The sequence below is a fragment of the Akebia trifoliata genome, chromosome 1 (assembly GCF_017979445.1).
Source record: "Akebia trifoliata isolate Shusen 1 chromosome 1, ASM1797944v1, whole genome shotgun sequence".
Taxonomy (NCBI): Eukaryota; Viridiplantae; Streptophyta; class Magnoliopsida; order Ranunculales; family Lardizabalaceae; genus Akebia; species Akebia trifoliata.
In genome coordinates this window covers 23942649-23960598 of record NC_141375.1, presented here as the reverse complement: position 1 = coordinate 23960598, position 17950 = coordinate 23942649, and the positions used below count along the sequence as shown (strand labels likewise).

Sequence of the window (17950 nt, the reverse complement as noted above, 5' to 3'; positions counted from 1 at the left end):
TTGAAAATTATCCAATAAATTAGAAATTCTCTCTTTTCTTATCACATTTTGATTGGATGGGCGTAGATCTCAGCTTATTTTTTAGGAAAATTAATTAAGTCTGTCAACTTGCTAAGTTGGTTAAAGTTGGAATGTTGAGACGAGTACTCAAGTTTAAAATCTGCTTTCACCTACTAATTAATTATTAATGCTTTGTAACAATCAAAATTAAAGCTTTAAAAATAAAGTCGATAATCAATTTAATCATCCAAATAAATATAAAGTGCTGCTATTGGCACCCTAACTTTTACTTATTACGCCATAATCTCTTAAAACACACTCTTCAAACAGCACAAAGGTTTGACTCAAATTATAATTTCAAAATTACAAACATTATAAGAACTGATTCAAATAATTTCAATGGTTGTTTATGATTTTGATAAGGTTCATATAAAGTCCTAAGCCCAAAATGTAGAAATCAAGAAAAAAGAAAGAAATATTTTAATGGCACCCCAACTATTACTTATTCTCAATCATTCACTTATATTCTTGGTTGAATCTCCATTTTATGAGTTGAATATGACAAAATTTCAAGATTGGATCGCTGTTTATTTTAATTCCCAAAACATGCTTTTCGAGAATTCATCACTTTTAACATCAACGAATTCGTAGATAATTTACCAAAGATTTTTTTCATATTAGCGATCTCGTTGGCAATTTATCAGTGAATTCATTGATTATATAAGTGACGAATTCATTGGAAAAAAATATGTTTTAGGAATTAAAATGGATAGGGTACCGAAACTGGAATTTTGACATAAGTTGAAGACATTTTGGGAAAAAAAAAATCCTTATTTTCTTTATTTTTAATTGAGATGTAATAAGTAAAAGTTGGGGTGCCAATAATAGAAAATAGACAAAAATACGTTCTCAGATAATTCCATGTCCAAAACTTCAACGTGGCATCAAATAAGCACCTTGCATGTTTGAGAGATTGTCCGTGACAGACACGAATACGAGGAGGGACACATGCCATTGCCACCTGATTCCGTCTCTATGTGCTTAGTCTTTCTTTAATTTCCAAGAGGTTTATATAAGAAAGAGAGAGAAAGAGAGTGTGTTGTGTGTGTGCGATGGCTTCGAGTGATGAATTTCCGGGTGTGATGGCTGATAGTAGTGGAGATGGAACCAAAGCTACACCAGGAAAGGAGATAACGATGGGTCAAAATATGGTGGACAAAGGAGCTCAAATGCTGCAATCTATGAAACCAGTTACACAGATGCAGCAACACGCCTGCACATTCGCTATCTACAGCCACGACATGACTCGCCAGATCGAGACTCACCACTATCTCACTCGCCTCAACCAGGATTTCCTCCAGTGTGCCGTTTATGACTCGGACGCTCCTACTGCTCGCCTCATTGGTAATCTATTTTCCTTACTGGGGTCCACGTCCATCCAGAAGTGGGGATTGAGGGTATAATTGTAATTGGACATTCCTTTTTTGATTTCTTGATTCAGGGGTGGAGTATATCGTATCGGATCGGATTTTTGATGGGTTGCCACCAGAGGAACAGAAGCTGTGGCATTCCCATGCTTATGAGGTGAGAGACCCATCTCTTAATCCCCACTTTTTCACGTTATGAAGCTCTGGGTCAACCATACGGTTATGATTATAGGGATTCCCAAGAGAAATATATCCCTAGGTTTTTGTTAACATGTGCCTTAAGGGCACACGTTAAGCTGCATTTAATACACTTAGAAAATTGAAGTTCCTTCCAAAATTAACCTCGATTTGAGGGTAGTATTGGTATATAAAAAAAAATAATCTTTTGAGAATTTAACAAAATCCTAATAATAATATAAAATATATTATTTCCTTACCAAATATGAGAATTTTTATCTTTTCTTATGTTTCACAATGAACCTCAACCAAAAGTCCTACACTAAAACTTGCATGTCTTTAATCGACTCCAACGAAAAATGAAAATGCTAAAGTGACTACCCAGGATATTGCGTTACACATTGGCTGGAACGTACATGGAACCATAGAATATAGATGCATTTCCTCGATGGAATCATATATGTATTTCATTGAATCTCGAGGAAAGGCATCTATGGTTCTATGCACTCCTCCGTAGTCACTTAGCATTAGGGTCGCAACTCGGGTGGGTTGGATCAACCCGTGCACAATCCTAACTTGATAAACACCAACTTGCGCCCTTGCCCAACACAACCTTAGGCATGAAATGCTCAACCCAAACCCAACCGATAGACATGAGATTTTTGGTATGTGAACCTCAATACTATGATGGTTTGAAATTGCCATCATTTTTTATTTTTAGAAATAAGAGTGAATAGGCATCCAAAATAATTTTTTTAGAAAATATTTGTTTGGCATTTGTACTGACTCTCATGAATAGAAAATGACATAGTATATTTAAATCTAGATAAGAGATTTGGTTAGAGAATGAGGAAGGTGTTAGGCACCTCATTTTCACCACCAAAAGGTGGGTCATTTTTTAAATTTAGTCATTTTGAAAAGATAATTAAAAGAAGACAAGAAATAATGCATGAGATACATGAAAATGTAGGTGTGTGCAAATAGTGGAAATGTAGCCTTGAAGAGGGGACTTGATGTCTCTTTTGACATGATAAGATATATGTGAAAAATTATACCCCCACGTAGTCATCACTTTTTGTATAAGTTGAAATATTGGTTTAGGTTCTTAGATAAATTCTATGGATAAAATTCCCGTAAAATCATAATCTTGATGCATATATACTTAGTTAAAAATTTAGTGTTTTAATCCTATCAAGGGGATGACGTATTTTTTCATTATAGCCAAGCATGTGTAGTGTGTGCAATGTGTACATTATTATGTATGAGATGAATAGTTTAAGAATGCTTCAATTTTCACCATTTTTCGATCAAACTGCCTTAAGCATTTAATGTCCAAGGTTGAAGTTTAACTTACTAAGAATGGGAGAAGATGTTTCTTAACATCCTAAGGTTTTCTAAAAAGAAAATAAAAGAGAATGTTAGAAGAAAAAAGAATGCAAATGCTCAAATAGAAAATTGAATCCTAAATCTACCTTGTCCCTTAAAGTTTTTGTTTGAGTTCTTGAATGAGCTTGAGTTTTTGGGTGGATTGTAGGTTAAAGGTGCTAGTATAAAGTTTAAGGTTAGAGAATGGTTGGAGGCTCTTTGTAGAAGGTTATGGATTGGAAGATGGTTGATGTCTTTTGAGTATGAAGTTTAAGTTGAGAGGGTTGGAGATGTTGAGTAAGGATTTTGGTAGAATTTAAGGTTGAGGGAGGAGCTTGGGAACATGTGATTCTTATGAAAAATGGGGATTTGTATAGAGATTTTGGGATGGAATGATCCAACCCTAGTAATGGAAACCTTTTGATTTGTAATATTCTTGAGAGTAAATGAAAGAATTTGATCTGAGACCTCTAAAATCAAGCCATTTGGCCAAGTCATGGGCAAGGCAATTTGGTGGCTATGAAGTAACAGGTGGAAAATAAATTTGGGAGCATGCATAAAGGAGACACATGTGGAAAAGTTATGGGTTGGGTCTCATATAATTATCTCCAAAAGTAAGGATATATGGTAGGAAGCAAAAATGCTTTTAGGAGGGTTAATGAGAGAATATCAAATGTGAAGTTGAGGGTTGGGTTTTTTGTAAATATTGCATAAAGTAACTACATATTTTTAAAATAAGTCAATGGAAGAGTTTCATGTATGTACATGAGGTTTTCTACTTTTTGATGGTAGAGTTGGAAATTCTCACACTTTTAGGGATTTTAGCAAAAGACCTAGGCATTTTTTGGATTGAACTTACTTTTTGAAGAGGTTATACTTGAGATTTCTCAAGGGTGTTGACTCTCCAATGGATTCTGAGGATAAACCTTTAATGAGAAGTTTTCTTGGGTGTTGGAGTTTATAAGAGACCATCATATGTCATCTTTTAAAGAAATGTGAGTTTTTGGTATGATGACACAAAATGGTCACTACATATTTCGAGGAAATTTTTTATTAGATACGTGAGATCAAATAACTTGAAATATTAAGTTAATGAGTTTAAAAGATCATAAGAGTTGCCCAATAGTTAAATCGATTAAGTATTGTAAAAAGATAGCGGGTAAACCAAGATGTGTAGGAATACGTCATAAGGATAAGTGATATAAGGAGTGAGAATTTTGAAAAATAGATAATGCATTAGAAAGATTTTGGAAAATTATTCGAAACAAACTATTCACACGTCAAAATCCGATGAGAAACGAGCCCAGTCAAGGGTCTAGAAGTTTGGATTATGAATCGATCAACTGAGTCGACTAAATTGACCAAATTCAAAGTCAGCAATTTGGACCCTACTTAATATAGGGTGGATCCTACCAACTAACCTAAACAACCAACCAAACCTAGAACTAGGGTTAGTTAATTAACTCATTAGTGGCTTCGGTCAAGGTGAGTAACTAACTCATTGGTTAGTTAGCTTCTTATGCGTCTCAAAGGGATATGTCCCAATGACACTTGACAGCCTCCAAGCCACTTGTTGGCTTCACCTCATGCAACCTAGCCAATTGTTAATCAAATCATGGTTGATTAACCATGCTTATTAATTTTACCCCATCCCGATATAGTCTCTTGCGAGACACATTTTCCCCTTTTTTCCTCGACTGAAAATTCAACAACATATCACCATCCTTGACCCTAAAAGTAAATCAATGTCCACAATTGTTCTCGATTCATATTAAATTCATCCTCAACTTGAATTTACATTCACCTTCTCGTACGAGAAGTAATTCAAACTCGAGGACATTTTTTTTGTTGGTCGAACCCAAGTTAACCATGCCCAGACTTGAAACCCTAAAATGTAATGGGTCGGGGGACCACACCAACCCATTGACATCCCTACATGAATCCTAATCTAGACCAAGAATCTTAAGAGGCTGTTGCCCCTAGAAAAAAATTCTAGTGGAGCTGTTGGAGAATAGTGCTACCCTTTTATCCTTTATGTCTTTGGGATCACATTTTTACAATTATTTATTTTTAATGGTTCAGATTAAAGCAGGTCTATGGGTGAATCCACGGGTTCCGGAGATGGTTCAAAGGACGGAGCTTCAAACTATGGCCAAATCGTATGGCAAGTTGATAGAGGTAAGATCAAAACTTGACAATTTTTTAGGCGACTTGGCCCAAAAATTGATTGAATAAACTCACCAAGTTAAACACTTGACCTTGTCAGCTTGAAAAACATACCCAGCAGTTGGGTTATACTACATTATCTATAATATTTTTGTTGATAACTAAGGGTGTCAATGCCGGGGTGACCCGGCCGAGCTTAGTTGAGCCCTAAACCCCCCTCCCCTTTTTCCTTAGAGAGGCAAGCTCTACGTGAACAAAACCCATGCTATTATTGAGCGTAAGTTGACTAAGCCCTAGCCCTACTCTTAACGGATTGGGGTTTGACTTGGGCCACTTTAGGGCCAAGTAAAATGATTAAAATTCAACATTTTTAACTTAAGAAAATGTATATATTTGATTTTGTTGGTATTTGAAGATTGTCCACTTGAATTTGAAATTAATGTCTTATTAGCTTCTAAAGTTTATCGATGATAGTTAAATTGTAATTATGTAGATGATACATTTTACTTTTATTTAAAAAAGAGCCATGATAATATGACTCGCTAGATGTCTTACTCAAATGACTCCATGATGTGACAAGTTTGGATACTATATAACTGAACGCCTCGGGATATACGATTGTCCTTCCCCATAAAATGTATATCGAGGGAATCGTGTATCCCGAGGAGTACAAGTCTATGGTTCCTGAACTTGTCCACGTCATGGGGTCATTTGAGTATGTCACTTGGCAAGTCATATCATCAGATTTTGAGACTAAAAGATAAGAAAAATCATCAAAACATAATTAAATTATCAAAATACCCCCGACACCAGAACACCTCTAGAGGGAGTCGTCACCTAGTTTTATGGTCTAGGAACCAAAGATGACTCCAAACAGATAAGAAACACAAAATTACGAAGAGATTATGGGTACGAGATTATAAAATTGGGGCATCAGTACCGTTTGATCAAGTGACCTTGAAAGGTATATCAATTCATTCACACTGGAGTGATCTGAGCTTTTGTCCTATTGTAAGGATTTTTTAAAAAACAATATTTCTATAGGATTTAGTAGCGGTTGGGCACTATAAGACCTTAGCTTAACCTTGATTTGAAGGATTAAAAATTATTGAACTCTTGACCCTTGTTTTCTTGAGCAGATGGGGGACGGGATAGTGGGCCAACGGGCTCAATCGACACCTCACTCATAAACAAAAAAATATAATATTATTTTTTTATTAATTTTAAAATTCAAAATTAATATATTTTATTTGACTAGTCCAAATTCACATGTAGTCTTGGTTTGGTTCGACTCGTTTGATGACCAAGTTATCTAGCTATCTATACATAATTTTTTTTTGTGGAGTTTTTATTTTAAAGAATTTATAAATTTAGTATGTTTTTATTTGAGTGCTTGAGTTCTCAAAGTTTTAAAACTATGGTTTACACCAAGCTATTTGAAATTAAACAAACCCAATCTTATTAAGCTAAGTTATACACATTGAAGAGTATGTATGGGGTCAAGGTGACCTACTATTTTTGGGGTCAGTTTAATATGTTGTGTGTGATATGGTGAAGGTGATCCACTACCTTTGGGTGCTCCCTCCCTCATGATGTCTCCTCAACCAGTGAACCTAGGGATGGTAAAACCAGAGCTGCTCTACAAACGTGATGCTAAATATTGTATATCCAACGACGATGTGAGAGAATCGAGGGTGGAGATTAATGAACCGGAATGGATAAATCCGAATGCGGATCCTTGGAAACAAGGTGGGAAGAGCTTGGCCATAGACATTGAGGGCAAGGGATTCGCCATCGACATCGTACCAACCGATATGAAACTTAGGGCACCCTTTCCATGAACATATAGTTACGAAGGTTAAGATGTGTTTTTTTTAATAGTTATTTCGTTTCATCTACATAAACTAAAATGGTACCTAGCATTCTCTTTGAGATGCTGTATGATATTCAATGTTCTAAGCATTTTGAATGTATTTTCGAGTCGTCTCGTCTTGCACAAGTTTTCTAATAAATTTGAGATGTTTCGTTCAAAAATGAGAATAATGAACGTGGGGTTTTAAATCTCGTCCGAAAAATTGACTTGTCCGTCTATCTCATCGATGCTTGATATCGAGATGACTCGGGCGATACTTCTTAGACAAGTTTTGAAATCATGTTTGCTAGAGATTGAAATTAAGTTATGATTATTGGATTAATCCACTGAATCCACAACTAGACATGAAATAAAGAGGGGAAAATCTCTTAATGGACTGTTATTTTGGATGAAAACTTAATAATCCACTTACTTTTTCTATCTAAAATTTAAATACTCTGATCACCATAAGAAAAATTTTATAATACCAAAAATATCCTTTTTATCGTACCCTAAATTCTTTTAATACTATTAATTTCGCATATATAGACTTACATATAGATATGATTTTTCGTCCAATTTCAAAGATTTGATTTATGATGGTGTCGAACAAAGAAGGATATACTCCGAAATTTAAAGATTTAAATGGAACATTTTATCTGAATATCTATTTTACCATTATTTATTTCAAAAGGATCTAATTTGGAAAAAAAAAAGTGCGATAACATTGGAGTGAATGTGGTAGGATGACAAAAAAGAGAAAATTACTGAATGGACTGACGTCGAGTTTTGGGGTAATATCTTAACAAATTGATTAGTAAAATATATCTTTCTTATTGCTCCCTCAACCTAATGAAATAGCAAACTCAAGTCATCGAGATTGACGATTCAAATCATTAAGATCAACCATCTAATTGTTGAGATTGTACAATTTGAAACTTGATCTCATGATTAATGTTCAAACATCAAGATTCACAATTTACTATCATTGACCTTGATGGTTGTAGAAGGTTGATATTAATGATTTTGAATTGTGGATCTTGACAATTTGAATCACCTCTTGAAAGGGTCCGAGGCATTAAGAAAGAAAAAGGTTAGTAAGTCAACCAAAAGCTGCCAAGGAAAAATATCTCATTGGTGTGTAATGAGAAAAAAGGTTGTATGTCAATAGAAGTTCTATAAAAATAGGCTAATGATATCTAATGCGCTTTTTTTCAAATGCCCTTTTACACTCCCAGACCTGGTAGTTAAAGAACCACAAAACTTATTCTTACGTATCTTGAAGTAAAGGATCTATGGTTCTATGATGGGTGTGTACCAGGGCATTTGAAAGAAGAGAGTAGATTATCACAATTTTAAAATATATTATTTTTAATCGTTAAATTTTAATTTTAAATTTGACCTCCATTTTCGAAATCTTGGATCAAGTTAAATGTATTTTTTTTAATTATTTATTTATTTATTTTTATGAAATCTAGAGCACTGTGGTGTGGGATTGCCAATGCAAAACAACCCTTCAAATGTTTACGAAGTTAGTAAGGAAAATGTTTTAAAATTTGGTTTCGTGTCTCATCTCTTCCAGCCTGATACCAAGTCGTTTTGGACGAGTTTTTCGATATGTTTGAGGGGTCTCGTTTAAAAAAAAAAAAAAAAATTGAAGGTGAGCCATAAAATCTCGGTCAAAAAAGTGATTTGTGAGTTGGTTTCGTTCAACTCGGATATCGAGTTAACTCGGGCGATACGTCTCGGTGTCGGATGAGTTTTTTGACCCGAATATACCGATTCCTTTATAATATTCTGCAACTAAGAACGCTACAGCTCATGCATCCTACTTTCTGCAAAGAGTATCTCTGCTTGAATTTAGCCAAAAAAAAAAATATATGATCGATTAATTCTCTAGGGTTCGTTCCAAGCGTTTTCTAGGGTTTCTCTGATTCTCATGGAAGAAGGATCAGAAGCACAAGAGAGAGAAAATGTGTATTCGGTGTGGGCGATCCCACCAGAAGATGTGAGGGAGAGGTTGAAGAAAGTAATGGACGGTCTAAGATCCGAATTCCAAGCTCCAGAATTCGAACCTCACATCACAGTTGTTGGGGCCATTCGACTCACAGAAGCCGACGCTCTTCACAAGTTCAGGTCCGCTTGTGAGAAGCTCAAACCGTATAAGGTCCGTATAAATACGGTATCTACGGGAACTTTCTTCTACCAGTGCGTATACCTCCTCGTCCATTCCGATCCTGAGGTAATCGATTTATAAGATCAATTCTATGATATTTTAATTTTTTTTTTTTAACTTCGATTTTGTTTTCGGTAAATTTTGCATAATTTTGGTGGTTAATCGGCAAATTTCATCTGTATTGGAAACTCGTCCGAGATGACTCGACTCGCCCGAGTCATGAGATGCTCACACAAACCTCAAGTCATGGACCTATATGGATCCTATAGAAATAGTAATATTTGTATGTGTAGCCCTTTATGGTTGAAATTTCTATTATTATTGGGTATGGTAAATCTAATGGTGGAAGGACCACACAAACCTCAAGCCATGACCCCCTATGTATCTAATAGAAATAGTAATATTTGTATGTGTAGTCCTTTATAGTTGAAATTTTTATGATAGTAGGATATGGTGAATCTAATGGTGGAGAGACCACACAAACCTCAAGTCATGAACTCCCTATGGATCCAATAGAAATAGTAATATTTGTTTGTGTGGTCCTTGTTGAAATTCTTGTTTCATAAGGAACCACTATGGAGAAATAGTTTATAAAACGAAGGAAAAACATAAGTATAAACTTGTATATACAGGCGAAATGCTGTTGAAATTAATATAAAAAACACAGAAAAGTGTGAATATTAACACCTTCTATTTCTAAATGAGTATTGAAGATGAAAGTGTGAAAAATGTAGCCGTTAAGTTGGTGGTAGAGGAAGAATTAAAAGAAACTAAAGATGTTTCTCAAATTGGGATGTTATTTGATATAGATGATGAAGCATAAAATTTTTATAATGCCTATGCAATGAAGGTCGGTTTTAGCGTGCGGAAGAAAATCATGTACATGCGCAAAAGGGGATTAATACAAAGTTGAGATTTATGTCCTTTAGAAGGAACATACTCAAAGAAATTAATTCCAACAAAGAAGAGGGATGACCGAAGATGTGGTTGCACGACATCAGTAACATTCAAGTTTCAAGTAAGAATCAAATAAGTATATGGTGATCGATTTTGTAGAAGATCACAATCATATCATTGAGAAATAAAAAAATGCACATTTACTAAGATCTCATTGACACATAGAGGTGGCTCAGGCTGATCTCATACAAAATATGAGATTGTCAGGAATGAGGACAACATACGCGGGTGTGTTCTTTTAGATGCAGGGATATTTCCTTTTTCTTATTTAAGCACAGAAGCAAGTGGGGTAGAGAATCTGAATTTTACACAGTCTGATTGTTATAATCTTCTCTCCAAGAAATGTAATAAGTTTTTAAGTACAGGAGATGCACAATGTTTTCTAGAATATTTAACGAGCAAGCAAGAAGAGAATAAATTCTTTATTTACAAGCTTCAAACTGACGAGGATGATAAGATTTGTAGTTGTTTTATTGTTGATCCTAAGTTGAGGTGTGATTACGAAAATTTTGTAGATGTGATATGTTTCAACATTACTTGTAAAACAAATAACTATAATATGATTTGTGCTCCAATCATTGGTGTAAACCACCATCAACAAACAATTTATTTGGTTGTGGTTTGCTTGATTGTGAGATGACTGAATCATTTGTGTAGTTGTTCCAAACGTTGTTGGATGCTATGGGTCAAAAACAACCAAATACTATTTTTAATGATCAAGCGGCATCAATTGCCAATGCCATCAATCAAGTGTTTCCCAATACTCACCATCGATTATGTCTATGACACATATATCAGAATACAGCAAAACACCTATCTAACATGTTCAGTCAATTTCAATTGTTTGCAATAGATCTGAAGAGATGGTTGACGAATTTGTAGATAGTTGGAAATTGTTACTTTCTACTTATGAGTTACACTATAACGAGTGCTTAAAAATTTATACCTATTGAAGGAAAAGTGAGCATAAGTCTATGGTCGAGTTCATTTCTATACGGGCATGACAACTACCTAAAGAAATGGGAGTATCAACAAATTTTAGAAAAAATTCTTTGCGGGGCCACAATCTTGGAGTGTTTGTGGCTCAATTTGAAAAAAAAAAAGCATTAGCTGATTGTCATCTGAAAGAAAAAGTGGCTGATACAAATACAGGACAAACAAGACCTATGTTATTGACTAAATGGGGGTTTGAACGTGAAGCTTTAATGAAATACACAAGAAAAATATTTCAAAGTTTTTAAGATGAATACAAGAAATTTTCTTTTTTGAAGTTGGTACTGGGAAGTGATGATGGGACAACACGTTTGTATACCATGAGAGAATTGAGAAATCTAAATGTTAGAGCTCACTAACTTACTTGCGTACCTTTGGATCAATCAGTAAGTTGCAGTTGTAAGTGATTTGAATTGCAATGGCTCTCCTAGTACCATATTTCAGTCGTTTTTTATTGCATCGACTTATTACCCTAATGGTTACTGTTTTCTATCTGATTTTCCCAGAAACACTAGGAAGTCAAGAAGACCTAATCCTAGGTTGCGGCTTCAGGCATGGCACCTTTAATTTGAATATTTGAAACTTATTTTCTTCTTTTGTTACCTCTGATTGCCCCTCTAAATGCCATTCTACATTCTTAAAATTCTGAATAAAACATCCCTTACTATGATGGTTCATGTAAAAAGCTGCAAAGTCCAGATTTAATGAATATGTTTTGTGCAAGATAAAAAAATTAAGCTGTTGGCGTTGATTATGCATTTGTCATTTAGCACTGTTTTACCCTTTTCTCTAACTTATACTCTGTTAGTTTACTCTTATGCCATCCACAAAAGGGTGTGTAAAATATTTTGTACGACCTTTCCGGTCTCATGTGAAAGTAAAATGGTCAAACTATCCTCTATCAATAAAATTGGTATTCAAAAAAATTTATTGTTGATTGGGGAGACTTGCAAAGAGTCTAAAAAATGCAAGGGGAGATGAGCAAAATCCCTCAGTGAGCGGGTCTACAAATTTGGAAAAATCCAAGGTTATCCATATAAAATGCCTATCTTCAATTCAATCATTCTTTTTTGCAATGTATGTTATCTGTCTTCCCATCAATTTTTTTTTTTTTTTTTGTGATAGATGCCACCCCTTATTGTTATCTATCGCCTTATATTCTCTGTGTTACATGTCTTTAGTTTCTTCTATTTCTCTGATAATTTAGATGGTCCATAATTTGACAATAGGGTTGATTCTTTGTTGTCTTGATATGATGGGCTGATACTAAAGGTTTGTTTTAGGTGATGGAAGCTAGTGCACAATGCACCGCTCATTTTGGATATAAGAGCTCTAGCCGTGAGTGCTATACACTCTTACTTTTGATTATTTATTTCTCACTTCTTTACTGATAACAATAAGTGTAGAACAATTGGAAATGTCTTCGCTTTTTTGGAGAATTATCTAAAACGGGCTTGGTCATATTCTGATGCTTTGTAGCTGTAACTTAAAGGAATAAAAGACAAAAACTGGTCCTTTCCTGGTGACCATTGAACTTGGTAACTGGTTTGCTAAATGAATTGATACACAATCAGTGAGTCTTAAGTGAAAAAACTGTTCTCTATATTAATAATAACTAAGAAAAACAAGTCACATGTAGTTTTAACTATGTAAAATGAAATTATATTAGGTGTATATTTGCACATAAGTAGGAGAATTTGGTTTCGAACAGACTTTCTAATACGATGAAAAACAAAAATTGTTGATCAAGGCGTTAAATTATTATTTTCCCCAAGAATGAGGTGCAATATAGTTTGTGTGACACAATAATGAAAAAGATCCCAAGGAATTTGTGGGCACATTGGTCACATTGTACGGTAGGGAGAGTTTACGTGAGGGTAATATGTTTGGAGGTCAAAATAAGGTTCAAGTCAGGAAACTTGTTGAACAATCTATTCAACTTAATTTAAAAATACAAAAAATAGGTGAGCTATTCGAAGACATTTGACAAATTAGCTCACTACTAGTATTAGAAGCCAAATATGTATTGGTATTTACTGGAAGGGGATCTTTATGATGAGTGTGAATAACTAGGAAGTACTTCTAGAAATGAATAACTAGAAGAACAATTGCAAATAGAGAATAACGGATGTCAACAAGTCAGAGTTTGTAGTGAAGGAAACAAATTTTTAAAGGGCAAAATGTGCCTCCTTTCCTTTTCTCTCTCTTTCCCTTGTTTTACTTGGTAGGCGAGCTGGGATATAACCTGAAGCCTAATCCCAGATGAAGTCTTATAGGAGGCAAGGGGTTTGTTGTTTTCTAGTCTGCCTTGTGTTACACTCCGAATGTTACTTCGGACAAACTAGACTTGCATTAGAATCCAAATGGTAGTTCGTACAAACTGGAGTTGTGTTACGCTCCGAAAGCATGTTATTGAACTTCTGTACAATGAGGTACTATGTGGCAAAACCTTTTGCGTCAATGATATCAGTGTGTGCAGTTTTAAGGCGTCAAGTTGGTTTCTCATAATGTAAGAAAATGTCTTGCTCACTGTATTGATGCTTTCATTGGCTTCTCGTCATAATGGGTGGCATATTATGTTGTTAATAATCTCAAGGACTGCATTTATTGGTTTCAGAAACGATCTGCCACTACATCTCCAATGAGTAAGTAATGGCACATTTACCATGTTTAGAGTAAGAAGACCTGAATTATGGTTGAACAATTTGAAAAGAGTAGGAATTTCCCTAATCCATTGAAACCCCTATGAAGAATTGCTAATACTTCCACTGGCCCTAATAGAATGGTTCAAACGATCTTTCAAACCTTAAGTTGCTTTTTTGCAGTCTATACTATAAATAAAGTTCCTTTTGAAAATTTGTAATACTTGAAAAAGTTTCAACAGACTATGTATCGGTTGGGGAAAAAAAAGACTGCACTGCTATAATGATGTGTATCCACTATCAACACGATCATGTGTGCACTCTGATGGTATGGTAGTCCGCAAAATGTTTACCTGATTCATCCATATTTGATGAAGATCCCCTTTTGAGTGTATGCGGGTGTGGCACAGTCTGTATGATTATACCTCATAAATATGTGAAAATGGTACGTCTCATTTAGATGAGATCCCACATTTTTTTTCGCTAACAATAATTTGAATTAAGAAGAGAGGAGAACACTGCTAGAGAAAAAAAAAAAAACAAGGGGGGAAACTTGCAAGGTGATTGTGGGTTTCGAGTGGAGAAGGCCTGTTCTCAGTAAGATCTCCTTTTTGGATTCTCTCGTGCCATTTTGTTGGGATTCTAATATTTCCTACAAGTTTGCCTTTTTTTTTTTTTTTTTTTTTCTTCCTTAGAAAAGATTTTTGATTGTGGACCATTTGATCATATGTTCCTTTTGTAAAGCTAATGGTAAATCAGTGGACTATGGCAATTTTTATTTTTTATTTTTTTCTCTTGCCAAGGCTATCTGGGATTCCTTTTTGTTTGTTCGAAGTAATTTGAATTATGTGATAGACCACTCAAATATGTGAGCAATGTTCAATGAAGTGTGGTGTACTGAACATGGTACACCTCATGTACATGAGAGATCCCTCCTTTAATTATGCCCAAAACCTGTTAGCATTCTCCTCTGATCATCATTGAAATAAGGGAAAAATTGTTTCTTTGAAGATTGAATCATTCTGTTCCTCTAAGTCAAAGCTTGATTCACATTTCTTTATTATTTCTCTCTACATTTTCCCATAAAAGATACCATCAGCAACCTTATCTCCCTTCATATAGTTGTTGGCTCATGTCTATTATTCTATTAGTTAGTTAGAATCCTTAAGGAATATGGTCCTTCAGTACAATATTTTTCTTCTCTGATGAATGCCTTTGTTTCTAATTTTGCAGCCTATATGCCACACTTGAGCCTTCTTTATGGGGACTTAACAGAGGAGGAGAAGCAGAGAGCTAAAGAGAAAGTACAAGTCCTTGATGAGAGTATCAGCGACTTGAGTTTCCAGATCTCCACCCTTGCCTTGTACAAAACAGACACTGAAGACAAAACCCTCAAATCCTGGGAGAAGGTAGACGACTACAATCTTCTTTAGATTGACTGCTAGTTTTTAACAGAAGACGACTTCTCAGAATGTCCACTCCCGAATGATCTTGTATATATTCAACTTGGTTACGTCGATAGTATCTGACTTATGCTCATGTGGGTTTTGAGTGGGAGAGATTGACAAAATGTGACACTATGAATAAATCTCCAAATGAAAAATCAGCCTATTTATCTATTATATATCAATTTTATGATCCTAATTCCTAAGCACCCCCTCCATATGAATTTGAATTCCATAATGTTTATTAAAGTATTGTTGTTGAGATTTGATTAAACTAAAATTTGGTCTTAGAGTTGTCCTCGGTACTAATCATAGTCACCAAGTCACAGTATGAGTTTAAAACGGCAAGGGAAAACTTTTGGGGAAAAAAATGAAGAAAACGGTAAAAAAATGAGAAAAAATCAGGAAAAAAACAATATAGTATATATACACACTAACAAGTATGAACAAAAATGTATTCATCATGTGAGGTATGATACATTAGACAGTTATTCTAAGTATAATATATTTTTTAGCGAAAAAAATATTATTGAATGTCTGTATATGATAACATGTACCCATACATAATTATACATTTTATGACGATAAAAAAAAAGAAAAGTCAAAAAGTCAAAAAGTCAAACCATCAATGTATCACTTGAGAAAAATAACATTATTGAAAAAAAAAAAATTATAGCATCAAGCATTATCATCAAGTCCTACATTAAACAACAAACCAAAGTATAAACATCCATATGGCAAATTAATCATAAACTAACAAAAAAAAATGAGTTTGTTTTGTTTTTAATTTATTTTATTTAAAACATATAAAATGTGTTTAAAACGTAAAAGTATTGATTAAAAAGTGTTTCTTTGAAAAAGTCTTTGAGTTTTTTTTTTTTTTTTTTTCATTAGAGGTATGAAACATGTTTTAAACAAGACTTTTAGAAAGAAAGAAAAAAAAATGAATTGTTACTATGGTACTAATTAGATGCTCTGTACGGCGAGAATCTGTACCATTTGAATGGTAGATTAAATTTTTAAGACTCAATCTACGCGGACCAATACAAGAATTAGCCAAACACCCCACAAACGAAACGTATCGAGTACCACAACATTTGGATGGCTCCCATTAATAGCCATATTTGACTGCAGGTAAAGGCATGATCAATTTTGGAATCTCTGTTGAGTATTCAAGGAGGGGTAATTGCTGGGCCTCAATTTTGCAGTGTCAAGTTGGAAGTATTTCTTCTTATGGAAAGTTTTAGGTACAAGCTTGCATAAAAGCTCTACTTCCACCCTATGAGTAGCTGTTGGCTAAGATTTCCACATGGATGGGACATAATCTGATCCATGAAAGCATGATCATGAGTTTTAAGGGTTTTTTTTTTTTTTTTTTCATATTCAGGAAAAGATGTTCTTTTTCGAGGGGGTAGGATAGGAGTAATTTATTCAAATGATGGTTGTCGCCCTAAATCCATAATAAAAATGTTCGCGTAGCGAGTGGTTACCTCTGATACCATTTGATAGAAACCTAACCAATACACCGAAAGCTCCCAAGAAATTTACGCTGTTAAGTGTTAAGACCTTGTGGAGGTTGTTCCCAAGGTCTTAGGTTCAAACCCCTTGAACCCTTCTTATGTTGAAAACCATATCAGATGCAACTGGATTTCTTCTTTTTTGTTTTGTTTGTGAATCAAACTGTGATTAAAGCGAGGAAAATTTTCTCTGTTGGCAGTGTTTCGGCTTTAGGAGTTTTTATTGGTGGTTCATAAAGTTGGGATCTTGGATTAGGTTGCTACACTGATACTATTGGGCCAGCCATGTTCCAACTCTCATTTGTCCAATTATAAAATGGGACATTGTGTTGGTACAGATTCCCCACTTGTAGGACTCCTGAAAATTTGATCTGAAATTGGAAAATCAGGATTGTTTGATTAGATCTTTACTTTAGGTTAACTTTTCATAAAGACAGGAAAAAAAATCAGAGGAATGCTTTCTTTTTCTTCTCTTTTTATTTATTTATTTATTTATATTTATTTTTTTGGGGTGGAGCTATCAAAATGCAGTATGAACAAGCCCTATACACTCCTCAACCATAATACAACTCCACCAAAAGGCAGCCCAAATTTTTTTTTTCTTCCGAAAATACAAATAGGGAGCAATCACATATTATCTCAAAAACTGGCTTTAACACAGTAGAAGTGGTTTTGCCTATCTGCCCGGCATATGTGGAGTTTTCGAATTCATGGCAAATCATGGTTTTAAATCTCATCTGAGTTGTCTCAGTATCGTCCACCAACAAGACGAGTTGACAAGTCGTGTCAAAGACAAGGTTTGTTCTAATTCTAAGGCATTTTTTTTAAATCTCGTCCAAGACAACTCAAATAAATCGGATATCTCATCCAAGACAACTCAGTCTCGCTCATGGACGAGACAAGACGTCAAAACAAGTTTTAAAATCATGTGGCAAATATATGATTCAAACACCTGACAATGGATTTCACCCTCTGTGCAGCCAAACACCCTGTACATTGTGGGTTTATAGGAAACCTCACCCAAAAGCGTTGAGAGGTAATAGGAAACTGTAGGAAGATTCTGATTATAGATAGTTGGAATCAGATGATCCCCCATTTGAGAAACCAAGTAAGAATTTATACATAATTCCTTTTTTCTAACCATGCTTCCCAAGTTTGTGTACATTCATCCATTTGGAGAGAAAAAAATCCAATCACAGGAAACAGCTCCTACAGATTTCAAATTCAGATTAT

General features: G+C 34.7%; 2 protein-coding genes across 2 annotated transcripts; both read left to right on the top strand.

Moving 5' to 3' along the window:
• Positions 1–1079: 1079 nt before the first annotated feature.
• On the top strand, positions 1080–7108 carry LOC147411095 (oil body-associated protein 2B-like). Its single transcript, XM_086430969.1, has 5 exons — positions 1080–1404; positions 1502–1584; positions 5052–5147; positions 5236–5260; positions 6693–7108. Exons 1-5 carry the CDS (start codon positions 1113–1115, stop codon positions 6974–6976), a joined length of 780 nt encoding a protein of 259 aa, XP_086287095.1. The 5' UTR covers positions 1080–1112; the 3' UTR covers positions 6977–7108.
• Positions 7109–8806: 1698 nt separating this feature from the next.
• LOC147411094 (cyclic phosphodiesterase-like) lies at positions 8807–15377 on the top strand. The gene is made up of 3 exons (XM_086444522.1): positions 8807–9229; positions 12397–12451; positions 14989–15377. The coding sequence occupies exons 1-3, from the start codon at positions 8927–8929 to the stop codon at positions 15186–15188; spliced, it is 558 nt and encodes a 185-aa protein (XP_086300648.1). The 5' UTR covers positions 8807–8926; the 3' UTR covers positions 15189–15377.
• The last annotated feature ends 2573 nt before the right edge of the window (positions 15378–17950 follow it).

Excerpts from the sequence above, each read along its gene's own strand:
- LOC147411094 (XM_086444522.1), top strand. The coding sequence starts at position 8,927 with ATGGAAGAAGGATCAGAAGCACAAGAGAGAGAAAATGTGTATTCGGTG. Across the intron at positions 9,230-12,396 it reads TCGTCCATTCCGATCCTGAG|GTGATGGAAGCTAGTGCACA; the intron begins GTAATCGATTTA and ends GGTTTGTTTTAG. Across the intron at positions 12,452-14,988 it reads TGGATATAAGAGCTCTAGCC|CCTATATGCCACACTTGAGC; the intron begins GTGAGTGCTATA and ends CTAATTTTGCAG.
- LOC147411095 (XM_086430969.1), top strand. The coding sequence starts at position 1,113 with ATGGCTTCGAGTGATGAATTTCCGGGTGTGATGGCTGATAGTAGTGGA. Across the intron at positions 1,585-5,051 it reads GGCATTCCCATGCTTATGAG|ATTAAAGCAGGTCTATGGGT; the intron begins GTGAGAGACCCA and ends TTAATGGTTCAG. Across the intron at positions 5,261-6,692 it reads AAAACATACCCAGCAGTTGG|GTGATCCACTACCTTTGGGT; the intron begins GTTATACTACAT and ends GATATGGTGAAG.